Source organism: Nannobrachium achirus, assembly GCF_963921795.1.
Source record: "Nannobrachium achirus genome assembly, chromosome: 5".
NCBI classification, from domain to species: Eukaryota; Metazoa; Chordata; class Actinopteri; order Myctophiformes; family Myctophidae; genus Nannobrachium; species Nannobrachium achirus.
The window spans coordinates 14,742,662-14,755,906 of record NC_137814.1 but is presented as its reverse complement, the minus strand read 5'-3'; the positions used below and the strand labels follow the sequence as shown (position 1 = coordinate 14,755,906).

The 13,245-nt window shown below is 44.8% G+C and overlaps 1 protein-coding gene across 1 annotated transcript in view; it reads left to right on the top strand.

The window, feature by feature from the left end:
- Window positions 1-13,245, top strand: part of LOC308284844 (uncharacterized protein) — a gene marked incomplete at both ends in the record, with an annotated part of 99,003 nt that overhangs the window by 69,503 nt on the left and 16,255 nt on the right. The window contains 5 exons of the mRNA XM_080725571.1: window positions 1,700-2,082; window positions 4,985-5,182; window positions 7,641-7,749; window positions 10,393-10,461; window positions 12,063-12,322. Coding sequence (XP_080581697.1) covers window positions 1,700-2,082; window positions 4,985-5,182; window positions 7,641-7,749; window positions 10,393-10,461; window positions 12,063-12,322 — 1,019 coding nt within the window. The remainder of the gene's footprint in view (window positions 1-1,699; window positions 2,083-4,984; window positions 5,183-7,640; window positions 7,750-10,392; window positions 10,462-12,062; window positions 12,323-13,245) is intronic.

Here is a 13,245-nt window from a genome sequence, read left to right as displayed (position 1 = left end):
TAGTACATTTTATAGATGATAAATACAAAACGAACGGTTTTGGACATACAAGGTTTCCACCCGACGACAACGATATGCTATAACTATAAGGTGCTGGGAGTGAAAATTATAATGTAGGGGACGGGGTGCCTCGGATTAAAAAAAATATGTATGGGGTGCCCTGAGACAAAAAGGTTTGGGAACCCCTGGCATAGACCATTAACAATAAATGTAAAAGATTAGCTTTTACCATTAAATGTATAAGATTCTAGATGCTGGTGGTGGCTGTGCAGATGAACCTCCTTCACTCTAAACCAGGGGTGTCGAACTCATTTTGGGGTGAGGGCCGGATTGGATGAAAGGCGACTTGATGAGGGCCGCAAACCAGTCGCGGATCGGATGGCATGCACACTCGCGCACATGTTCGCTCTGTTTTTCATCCTGTCGTCTCAGCCACTGCTATAGCTAGCAGTATAGCAGTATATCATTTTACAAATTGTGTTCGTTATTAAGTAAAATAGCTACATTGGCTCCATGGCATTTTGGGGGTGAACTACTCCTTTAAGAAGTGCCAATAAGAATAAACCATTTGATAATAGAATAATTCAATTCCTGATAGTCTCATGCGAGGGTTCAAGTTGTTAATTTTAAAAGAATTATCACACAAAGATTTGGTGGCCCCCCCCTGTAGTAACTCTGAGGACCCCCTAGGTGGTGAAGTCCCCTTGGCCTAAATAGATCATTATTTGAGTTGAGAGACGTGTTAAATCCAGTGCGGAGGGCGAGACAAGGGGGACACTAGGACAGCAGTCCAATCCACTGGTCAGTGTTATGTAAGAAATGCCTCGGGGACAACAATGTGCCTCTCTGTCCCCGTCACCCTGCCTGGCCCAAGCCTGCTTTCTCTTAACCCGTGTCCCCTAATGCTCCTCGTGCCCCATCTCCAGTGTGACTGTGAACCCTCTCTTCTATTCACCAGCGGTGGGACAGTAATTGAGTACTTTTACTTGAGTACCAGTACTTGACTTTATTTTTCTTACTTTCTTTTTTTGGCACTTACTTTTTAATACTCAAGCAAGTACTAAAAGCAAGTACTCCAGTACTTTAACTCAAATACAAATTTGACGGAGAAACTTTGACCCATAGCGGAGCAATATTTGACCAGGAGTATCCATGCTTTGACTCAAGTACTGGAGTTGAGTACTTTTGTCACACATCATCACTTCTTTATCACTCTTTACTTTTTTCTACTTTTTCTCTGCTTTTGCACACCCCTCCCTCCCCCCTCCCTCTCTCTCTCTCTCTCTCTCTCTCTCTCTCTCTCTCTCTCTCTCTCTCTCATATCCAATGAATCGGCTTTTGACCGCATTGGTGCCATGCGCCAGCCAGATGCATCAGTCGCCCGGAGGAGGAAGTCTCTAGCTGTGTGTGTTGTTTTGTTTTACTGCTTTACTGATTTTAAGGAATTACAGTTGAAATGACCTGCCCCATGGCATCAAAGCTGTGTGATAATTCCAGTCACTTTTACTGCTCGTATGCAATGTATGGAGCTTTAATGGGTTTCATCAGCAACAGAGTCTTACTCTTTTAAACATCTATTTAAAATAAAATAGTTCAGTGACATGTCAAATGAAGATCCCAAAAAAAGCTGTTGTGCCTTCGTCAAGGAGAGGATAACACCATTCTACTTTAATGATGATGCTCTTGTTGTTTCCCCCAGCAAAACCTGACAACAAGGACAAGCAGGAGAAGACCGATAACCTTCTGATCAAGACGGAGAAGATCGACACCTCGGAGAAGACGGAGAAGGAGCAGCAGCAACAGAAGAACGCCGACAACGGGCAAGACAAGAACCAAAAGTCTTCTTCCTCCGAGAAGATCCTCAAAGAGGAGGACAAGGTGGAGAAGATGAACGCAGAGATGAACAACAAGACCCAGGAGAAGGCAGAGAAGGTGGACAAGCCAGAGAAGGCCGACAAAGACGAGAAGAAGGAAGCAGACAAGAAGAACGGGGACAAGAAAGAGGAGAAGCCTGCAGGGAAGGCCAAGTCTCCAACCGCCGGGGGAGGCAAGGACCTGGCCAGCCCTGACAGCAAGAACAAGGTGAGATACACACACACACCTGCCCTCTTTCCATGCCATAACTGAAGGAAGTTCAGGCTGCGACGCGTTGTGAGCTTGGAGGTCGGCTATTTTTTATATTTTCACCAGAAGGCCCTTTTAGAAATTTCAGCCCCTGCCTCTCATCCATGCACACGCGCACGCGCACGCACACGCACACACACACACACACACACACACACACACACACACACACACACACACACTCGCACAGGTAATGTGGGACAGCGGTGCCCTAAAGGTTAGAGGAGCGCACTTGTGGTCGCAAAGGTCCCTGGTTGGATTTCTTGGACCAGCGGGAAACGTCTGTTTGGGGAAGTCGTTGACCAACCCCTCAGTCCTTTCTCAGTACCCACTGTTGAAGTACCCCTGAGCAAGGCACTGGACCCCCAGCGCAGCGGCGCTGCTCAGTGGCCAATAGCAACACTTCATGGTACCGACTCGGTCTTGGCTTTTTTCCACCGCAGCTTTTTAGTCCCCCTTAAATGTAGCTGGTCGATTTAGTCGATTATAGAAAATAAATTAGATCTTTTTCAGGTCAATTTGTTGATATAGAAAACGAATAATAAAAAAATAAAAACAAGGTTCATCAGTTGTTTAGTCTTGTTCACAATTTGCATTGCTGGAAAAGAGCAGTCATGCTCAGCAAACCTACCCTGGATAAATAAAGGTTACACACACATGTGAGTGTGTGTGAGTGCGTGCGTGCGTGCGTGCGTCCGTGCGTTCGCACATACTGCACGCTGCGGGATCACTTGTGCGTGTGTCTGTTTTGTTATGTCTGTCTGTGTGTCGCTAAGCATGCTTCCTGTGTGATGTCACCGTGTTGGTAGGTAGGTACTTTATTGATCCCCGAGGGGAAATTCAAGCGTTACAGCAGCTCATAAAAACGTCAATGAAAACACATGATGATAATAAATATCTAAAATAAATGCATCTAAGCAAGTTAAAATGTTAACTGACAAACCAAACCAAAACATTACTAATAGAGATCTGAAATAACTTGTATCCCACATCCCCCATCCTAACTGGCTTGGTCAAGCCAACCAGATGAGGAGTTGTACAGTCTTATAGCTGTGGGCAGAAAAGATCTCCTATAGCGTTCGTTTTTTGCAAGTTGGATGTAACAGTCTGTTGCTAAAGGAGCTTTTCTGCCCTTTCACAGTGTCATGTAGGGGGTGAGAGGGGTTGTCCATGATGGCCAGGAGTTTAGTCCTAATCCTGTTATTGGCTACCTCCTCCACAGTATCCAAGGTGGTACCGAGGACAGAACCCGCTTTCTTGATAAGCCTATTCAGCCTCTTCCTGTCGCCCTCCTTGATACTGCCCCCCCAACATACCACCGCATACAGCACTGCGCTGGCCAACACTGATTGATAGAACATGTTCAGCAGAGTCCTACACACACCAAAAGAGCTGAGCCTCCTCAGAAAGTAAAGCCGGCTCTGGCCCTTCTTGTACAGGACATCCGTGTTCCCAGTCCAGTCCAGTTTATTGTCCATTTCCACACCCAAGTACTTGTAGCTCTGGACCACCTCCACATCCTCTCCATCGATGGAAACAGGAGACAAGGGGGGAGCCCCCTTCTTCCTAAAATCAACCAGCATCTCCTTCGTTTTGGTGATGTTGAGTAGCAGGTGGTTCTGTTTGCACCACAGAACAAAGCTTTTCACCAACTCCCTGTACTCCATCTCCTGACCTCCACTAACAGACGCCACAATAGCAGAGTCATCTGCTCAGTGTATGTGCGTGCACCGCTTCCCATGCTGCCGTACAATGCTACTCCTTGAGTGCTGCTCATTGAGTTGATGACAATGCATATTATTTCAAGCTGCCAGAGACTATCTGCTTTTCACTCTGAATATGATTTTTTATTACCCGGCTTGTTTGGATGCTTGATTCTGATTGGTCGAGCGCTGAAATCAGCGGTGAATTATAGGCATAGAATGACCACTCCGCTCTATAATTCACCGCTGCCTAATCAAAGGCTCAGAGCAGCTGCTGTATTCAGGCTGCACTGCGTGGATTTAGTGCCGTATCCGACATGTCTTCCATGTAAACAAACACACAGCGTCATTTACAACCAAACGTTGCTCTGAAGAATGTTTTAAAAAACATTTGAGGCGAGAAATAGACAACGCAGTAACAGAAAATGGATTCTATTTGATCAGCACTTCCTTGTTTTCCAAGGCGACCGTGTTGCGCTCGGGGGGACGCACTTTCAGCCGTCTGTAAACAAGGAAATACTTTGTTTTGTTTTTACTTTTCAAATTATTAATTTTATGTATTAGCCGGGTAATAAGTGCTACTGTATAACTCCTTGCTGCTTGGTCATTATGGCTTATATGGACACTTCAGGCTGATAATTATCAGCCCGTCGTGTCCATATAAGCCATAATGACCGCGCAGCAAGATGTTATCGCATACATAATTCACTGCTCTATTGATGACCAAGACTAATCCATCCAATAGGTTTTAGTCGTGCGGTTGATGGCTGTGTCACCATCTCATGCTGCCATTGACCATACTCACGACGGTGACCATTTTGCTCTTACAATGCCTGTGACATAACCCTTGATTTGTACTTGGTTATGTTGTGTGCGAAAAGTTCACGACAAGTCGTAGCGAGCTTGAAGATCGGCTATTTTCGGTGAGTGACTCCGGCTCGCGAACCAAGTTTAAATCACCGTTCAGAGCGAAATGGCAGGCATGTAAATATGGTCAGTTGTCATCAACAATTCCATCAGCGCTTGTGCGTTCCTTTAATTTGTCTTCTATTGTCTCTCTCCTCTATCTTCCTCTTCTGCGTTCCTTTTCTTTTCCGACTCTTTTTCTCAATTCTCTTTCCTCTTGCTGCTATGGCTTGCTATGTCATTATCACCAGCCTGACGAGGGATCCGCCAAACCAAACGCGGCCAAATCCCGCCCATCCACCCTTTCCACCAATGGCGAGGCGGGCTCGGCCAAACGTCCCTCTCCCACCACGGCCTCGGCCAATAAAAAAAGTCCCGTAAACAAGGCCACCACTCCCACCGCCGCTAAGCGCTCGCCGGCGGCACCCGGCCCCGCCAAGGCCACCAAGGTGAGTCACACACACACACACACGCACACACACACACACACATACACACACTACTTGCGGATTATACCAGTGTCCGTTAGAGTTCTCAACAGGTCTGAAAATGTAATAACTGGGCCCTAACTGGGCCCGACCGAGGCCCTACCCGGCTCGACTAGTTAGCATACATTTTAGGCCCTACCCGGCCCGAAAACGCCGGGTCTGGTCGGGTTTGGAAAGAATTTTGTAATAATTTTCTTTTTTCATTGAGGCCAATTTTTTTTTTATTGAATCCCAGCTCTAAAAACTAATAATAAAAAATAAAAACAAGGTTCATTAGTTCTTTAGTCTTGTTCACAATTTGCATTGCTGGAAAAGAGCAGTTGTGCTCAGCAATTTAAATGACTAAATTGTAAATTGTAATATGAAACATTGAATATTGGAGCCAAATTGCCAGGTCACCACCCAAAATTGGTCTGGTGGTATACAGTATAGTTCTAATTAATGTAATTGATTTTACCATGCAAAAACCCATGAAAGGCTGAAATACCCCACCACCAGACTACTGTTTCAAAACGCTTTCATGCATTTATTTTGTGTCCTTGCACACAATGTAGGTAATCGGAGCACTCGGAACGTATAGTTCTATAAGAGACAAAATAGCACAATTTATGAAAGATTATAACCACTGAGAGATGAAATAAATAAATAAATCCCTGGCATGTCTATTCTGTGGATTGATTTTCTACGGTGGAAAAACATAGAATTAACTCATCTGGTGCCGATCCCGAACTAGTTCGGCTTTATTTCAATCCAATACAATCTTTTTTTTATTAATTCACTTACCCCGAGCTGCTTGTAGAGTCGTGGGTGGTCCTGGCTCGCTAGCCGCTAGCCAGTTAGCCATTCTACTCTGTCCGACGATATATTCCATTAAAAATGGTTTAAAATACATTTTTGAGCTCCCCAATGTTCACCCGATGTTCGGCGCCGCTTCCGATGAGTACACGAGTGTGCCGATCCCGAAGTAGTTCGGCTTTATTTAATTAAATGAATAAAATGATAAGAGGCCTTCTGAAGCCTGGCTTGATTTTTGTAGCTACTAGCCGAAAGCTAACAACGTCCCGGCCGGCCGTAATTTGCGAACGCAATCGCCAATCTCCGCCTAATCCAATGAAAGACCGCATCTTTAAAGGCTTATATCTCTTTTTTGTGTTTTAGGAAAGCGGCGTGAGGTTTATTTACGGCGAAATCGCCCAAAAATGATCTTTTAGATGACAAAATGGGAATAGCCATTCTGTTAGCATCTTCATCCGGGACATTTCCATGTCGTGCATCAACGTGAGCACGTCAGGTCCTGGAAGCTGAAGTCCTGGAAGCTAAAGCGCTCGCCTATGAGAGATGCGCTGGCATTCTTTGGCCCCTAGAGGGCGCTGGCACGCAAAGAGTTAAGCAAGGCTGAACTGCAGTGTTCTGACTATCTCTCCTCTGCTCCATTCAGTGCTGGGGACAGCACTGAGTGGCCCCATGCAAATAGCTTAAACCAGCAGAAAAGTAAACCAGCTAGATCAGGGGTGGGCAACTTTGATGATGGAGAGGGCCACTATATTTTCACACTCACTCCAGAGGGCCACAATGCATATATAGTCAAAAATATCAAAAATAGCCGATCTACAAGCTCAAAACGCGTCGCAGTGCGATGCGTTTGGAGCTTGTAGATCGGCTATTTTTGATATTTTTGAATTGGAATTCTAAATTATTTTTCTCTATTCTTGAATTGATATCCAAGTAACATTTTTATTTCATTTAAAAAATGCATTTATATGTTCTTATGTTAACTTATGAACTTAAATACAAATACATTGGACATGAAAAAGACTAGTAGCCTACTAGTCATTAAACTACTAATACTGAAGTAATGAAAGAGGTTCATGTTTACATGTTTGGAATTGTAACATCTGAAATCAATAATATATTATTATAGTATTCCGATATTAACCTGAGGGCCGCATTAAATGAAGGTGAGGGCCGTGTGTGGCCCCCGGGCCGCCATAGTTGCCCATGCATGAGCTAGATCCAACTAAAGTCTTACAGTAACTTACTCAATACATTTACCGTCTCCTGGTCTTGCCTGGTGTACACTTGGCTGTGCCCTGTGTGCCACACAGAAAATGCACACAGAGTACAATCTACAAGCTCACAACATGTCGCAGTACGGCGTGTTGTGAGCTTGTAGATCAGCTATCGGCGTGTGACTCCGGCAAATATACGTATGCAAATACGTATACGTATGAATCAATACAATATTGTTTACATTGACACACGCACGCACGCACGCACGCACGCACACACGCACACACACACAGTCACACACACACACACACACACACACACACACACACACACACACACACACACACACACACACACACACACGCTTTCCTCATTATTCACCGGTCTTCTGCTGTGTTGTATTTTCTAGACTCAAGAGAATGGTTCTGCCGAGAAGCGTCCACCAAAGGCCAGCCCATCTCCCCGTGCAGCAGCCAATAAGAATATCTCCTCACCTAACGGTGCAAGCAAACCTGCTGGTATGTACTGTATACCTCTGATTCTCAACCTTTTGTTATTTATGTTTTCATTTGAAGGAACCAGTTTTACATGCATTAGGCCACATTTGATGACCCCTAGGAGGTCCCCAGAGTTACTACAGGGGGCCCTACAAATGTTTGATCGATAGAAACTTTTTTCTCCTTTTTTATATTAACCACTTGAACCCTAGCGTCCATATTCTGAGAACTTTAGCCAAAACTGGGAGGCGTTGTGAGCTTGTAGATCGGCTATTTTTGGCAAAGAGCTTTGGTGTAAAAAGAGCGGACTAAAAAAAAGAGCAGGCAAAGTACAGAGTGAAAGGTCAAGTTTATTAAGTATTGACAGTTCAAGTGGTTAAATACAAATTGACATGAATCCAACACCCTGATATTGTGCTGTCAAACAATGAAACTATATGGAATGAATCTATGAACAGTTTGTGGGGGTCCCTGCATCATCTCTGTCCCTCAACTAAGGGGTCCTTGGCCTGAAAACATTGAAGATCCCTGATCTACACTGTAAAATCGTTAGTCAGTGTACTCAGTGTACAAACAGAGTTACAGACCCATAAGTGTCATATGGCCGCTAGAGGTGGAATATACAATCCAGTCACTTGTCACTTCGCATCAGCAGCAATTATCCCCTGTTCTACATGAGCTGCAGCAGACGCCTTCATTTGGTGCCACTCTACTTTACTTTTACTTCCCGCATTTGGACCCCAGTTAGACCCAATGTTGAGAAACAGGGCAGCTGTATACATAGGAACATTAACTCTTATACTGCTTTGGACGTTCCTGTTCGCCCCAATTCTCAAGAGACCTCCGCGCCAATACGGTCGTTCACGTTCGTTCGTTTACCTTGTTGATGTCCTTAAGCTGATGAGGGGTCGCTCCGCCGTGTACTGTAAACACATTTTCCGCGGTGATGGTGTAAAAAATCCATTATGCGTTAACATCATAGAGTATATATAAAATAGAGAGCGGACGAGCCCCGCCCCCACTATCATTTCAATGCAAGTGCTCAGTGGCGTTTTGAAGCAACGGCTACGTGCTAGCATGTAGCTAATCCAGGTGCATTCTGGGGGAAAGTGGTCTCTATTCCAGGTGCATTCTGGGGGAAACCAGGTGCATTCTGGGGGAAAGTGGTCTCTACCTAGCTACATGCTAGCGTTCATGTTTTTTTTAGGCTGCAGTTCCAACTTTGGCCACCATCGGGGTTGCTTCAAGTCTAGCCCTGGGTTCTGGGGGCTTGGTTAACATCAACGGAGACCAATTCACTTCCTTGTTGATTTCTCTGGCTGTGAGGCTCTGTGGCCAGTGACTGGTCTGAATGCACGGCAACACATAACAGGCAAATTCACATTCATTCTCGCATGACGCCGCCCTCTGCTGCCTGGCAGACCAAAGTGCACTATTGCACAATCAAAAAAATAAATAAAATAAAAATAAATAAATGTCTATCTATCTACTATAACGTCGCAAAGGTAAGCCGCTTTTTGATGGCACCAGACCCAATAAATAAATAAATAATCTGGCAGTAGGAGAGTTAATGTAAGGCAGTGGTATTTGCATTACACATTGATTCATATTTGTCATGTACAGAACATGGTCGTACATGGTGGTTTATGGTTGGACATGGCCAGCCCGGTCAAAAGATAGTTTATAAAAATAGGACATATCCTTTTCTGGGTCGTTTTAGGTACAAGTGTATCTCTCCTGCAAGCGGAATATGACTCAATGTTCTATATGCACAGCGTTAGCAAAACAGTTTTTCTATGTCATAACACCTCGCACCATGAATATGATTCATTCAGCCAACTGTCTCTGCTGCTGTGCGGTAGAACGCACACAATACAATGTATTTTAATGTTTTTTTCTTTTGTGTAGTTTTCTTGTTATTATAATTCCACATCTGAAGTCCACTGTTATGTTGTTGGTGCGGAGCTGTCATGCAGCTGCCATGCTGTCGAGCTAAATATTCAGGGTTCCAGGCTATCTGCTAAACTGTCACTGGATTTCTCGTCATTGGGGGAACTGGCGTCACTTTACAACACTATGGTGGTGTATCATGTGTGTCTAGCATTACGGTAGAACCTTGGCATCAGTATTCCAGAGATAGAGCCAGGCAGGAATTATGCCACCTACCTTATACACTTTTACAATTGCCTTCTAAATCAGTAGTTCATAGTTCTCACACTTTCGCGATTGTTCTCAAAAGTTCAAAAACAGCAGAGATGTACAAGCCTGCCGCGCGGCACGGTACTGTGAGCTTGTTTGTAGATCTGCTGTTTTTGGATAGCCAACGCAAAAATCTAAAATGACACGGATGCTTTCCCGGTTTTAATGGGATGTACACTTTATTCCCCCCAGCATGTTTGCATTTGTGTTACAATCAAATCATACAGTTTGTTTAGTTGCAACCACCTGCGTTATTGAAAATGAGGGGCTCTCCCTCAACATGATCCTGAGGTTTAAAAACAAGAAGGAACTGATTATCTTCATAAACTATTTTATGACTAATATTTCAAGAATATTGAAATTGCTATACAGTTACTCAGTGCTTTATTCACAGTTAGCCTACAGATTGTGTGTGGGTGTGTATCGACTTATGTTCCTATTGCTCTGTACCCTTTTAATACGTAGCTAACAAGACTGACAAGACCGAGAACAAGACAGGAGAGGCCAAAAAACCCAGCACTCCCAAGACTACAGGTAGGAAGTAACCAACTGTCTGTGTACAGACCTATGTATGTATGTACCTAGGTAGTATCTTACATTTTGGACACTATAAGTGTCAAAGTTTCAACATTTCTGTGATTTTTATTTTAATAATAATAATAATATCTCAAATGTATATAGCGCGATTTCTGACTACCCAAAGACGCGTGGGGGGCAAGAAGGAGAGAACTAAAGAACAAAACAACTTTAAGAATTAATAGCATGAGTAGCATCTCACAGCTCCAGATGAACAGTAAAGCATTGGTTCTCAAAGTGTTCTGGATCAGGGCCCATTGAACCCATCTGACCACTTAACACTTAAAGGAGAATTCCGTGTCTAGAATGCTATCTTACCTTTAGAAGGACTTATAGGCTCCCCAAAGAGTGGGCTTCCTTGGGTGGGTCTTGCCTCACCCAAAATGCTGTTTTGAGCTTCTGATTAGCTGCTTGCTACTCCCAACTTGATCATGTGATCAAAGATGGCAGCGGTGTGAATAAGGTCTATCCACCTGTTTCCGCGGGAATTTACTGGAGATTTTTTTGCACCACACTTCCGGTTAACAGCAGACATACAAGCTCACTTCACGTCACAGATGCAACCGTTGTGAGCTTGTAGATCACACTCGCCGGAAGCTCCGTGCAACTTCTGCCCAATGCATGATGGGATGTTGGAAAGTTATGGATATACTACATTTTGGGTCCATCTGCTCTGCCCGACCAGGGCTTCAGACAGGAGCGATTGGTGAATTATAAATCAGCTTTTTTCTCTCACTCGAAAGACTTTTTTTTTTTTCGACGGACTTCTGCACAGCACTGAGTGAACGCACATCCGGAAGTCCCGTGAGAGACGAGATTTCAACTTGAGTTCAAAGTTCAACATTAATGGCGGCGCACTGCTAATATTATAGCTTGGATGGGATACTATCAGTACTTACGGCAGACATGTACCGTGTGTGTGCCCTGATCGGGTAGGGCAGATGGACACAAAATGGACTATAATTGCATATTGCATGAAAGAATAACACCTGGACCTTGGGGGAGCAAATAATTACTTCTAAAGGTAAGCTGGCCTTCTAGACAGAAATTCTCCTTTAAGTGGTCATTTGGGTGGGTTAGGGCATTTGCAGAGCATGTTATTTTTGGTCGCCCAGATCGGGAATTGAACCGGCGCCGCCGCCAGGCATCCATGCCTATGTGGCAATGCCTAAGTGGCATGCACATGGATCAGTAGGCCAGCGGGCACCCCATGTTATTCTAATGGTTGATGTTCCAGCTTGGATTCATATTAAAAGTTCCTACTGTATTTATCACAATGAAAACTAGTTTTTCGTAGTGTTTTGCCAATTATTTGGGGTCCCCGGCCCACAGTTTGAGAGAACCACTGCCGTTGAAAAAGGGCACCATACCACCAAATTACAATACATAAATCTCTGTTCACTCGTTCACTCCAGTCCTTCAGTTCAACCTGGAAAAAGTTTGTGTCTCAATTTTGGTCATTTGTTTTTGGAGGAGCCGAGACCAGAGTGCGGGTCAGCTCTCCGAGCCTCTTGCAGCGTCTTAACAGCGAGTGTGTAATCTCCCTTTCCCTTCTCCAGCCACCCGTCCTCGCCCTCGCCCCACCCCCACCCCCACTCCCCCGACTCCTGCTGCTAACGGCGACGCCGCCGGCTCTCACCGCCGCCGCGCCCTCACCAAACCCCCGGTGCCCAAGCAGACTCCCCTGGAGAAGAAGCCGCCGGTGCCCCGCGCCCCGCGGACCCCCCGGCCCATCAACACCCCGACACCGGACCTGAAGAACGTCCGCTCTAAGATCGGATCCACTGACAACATTAAATACCAGCCTGGCGGTGGAAAGGTACGAGGCACCAGTTATGCATGCCTGTTGTTTTTGTTTACCTGTTATGCTCTGGGAAAAAAAAATATATATATATATATTTATACACACACAAAAAGCAGTACCTTAACTTTAGTATAACGGTGGTTTTACAACTACATGTAGTTTTATAACTACATGTTCTCTGGCTTTAATTTGAATCATAGGAAAGTTGCGACATGCGTTACTTAGCTTTAGCATGTTTATCCTGCAACTTTATCACTGATGTTCAGGTTTTTGGGCTTTCATTAGAAACAATGATGCAAGAAGCAGTGAGTGACAATCCTAACTTAGCTTAATCCTGTATGCACAAGTAACAACAGCCCCGGCACCAGGATAGACTATATCCCATTGCCTGGATGGACAAATTGCACTGCAGTGGCTCAGGGGTAGAGAAACCGTCTTTAACATCCCGAAAGGTTCCCAGTTTGATCCCGGGCTCCCCCAGAGTTAGTGTCGAAGAGTCCTTGAGCAAGACTCTGAACCCCTAGTTGCTTTGCATTGGTTTCCTCCGCCATCGGTGTGTGAATGGGTGAATGTAATGCACAATCTCTGTAAAGCGCCTTGGATAGAGGCGCTATACAAATGCACTTTTTTTGCAGATACAACCAAAACTAATGTATCTTGGAACGCTGGTCCTGTGCATCTCTATTGATGCATACAGTATGTCACCTAGCCATTGCCTAGAGGGGATGCTGCCCGCTTGCCTTTTTGTCTTTTAGTCTTCTTTCAACCTGTTTGGCTCTTCATCAACCCTCTCTCTCTCTCTCTCTCTCTCTCTCTCTCTCTCTCTCTCTCTCTCTCTCTCTCTCTCTCTCTCTCTCTCTCTCTCTCTCTCTCTCTGGCCACCCTCCCATCTCTACCCATCCTGTCAATTCTATCTCACACCCTGCCACCACCTGCTG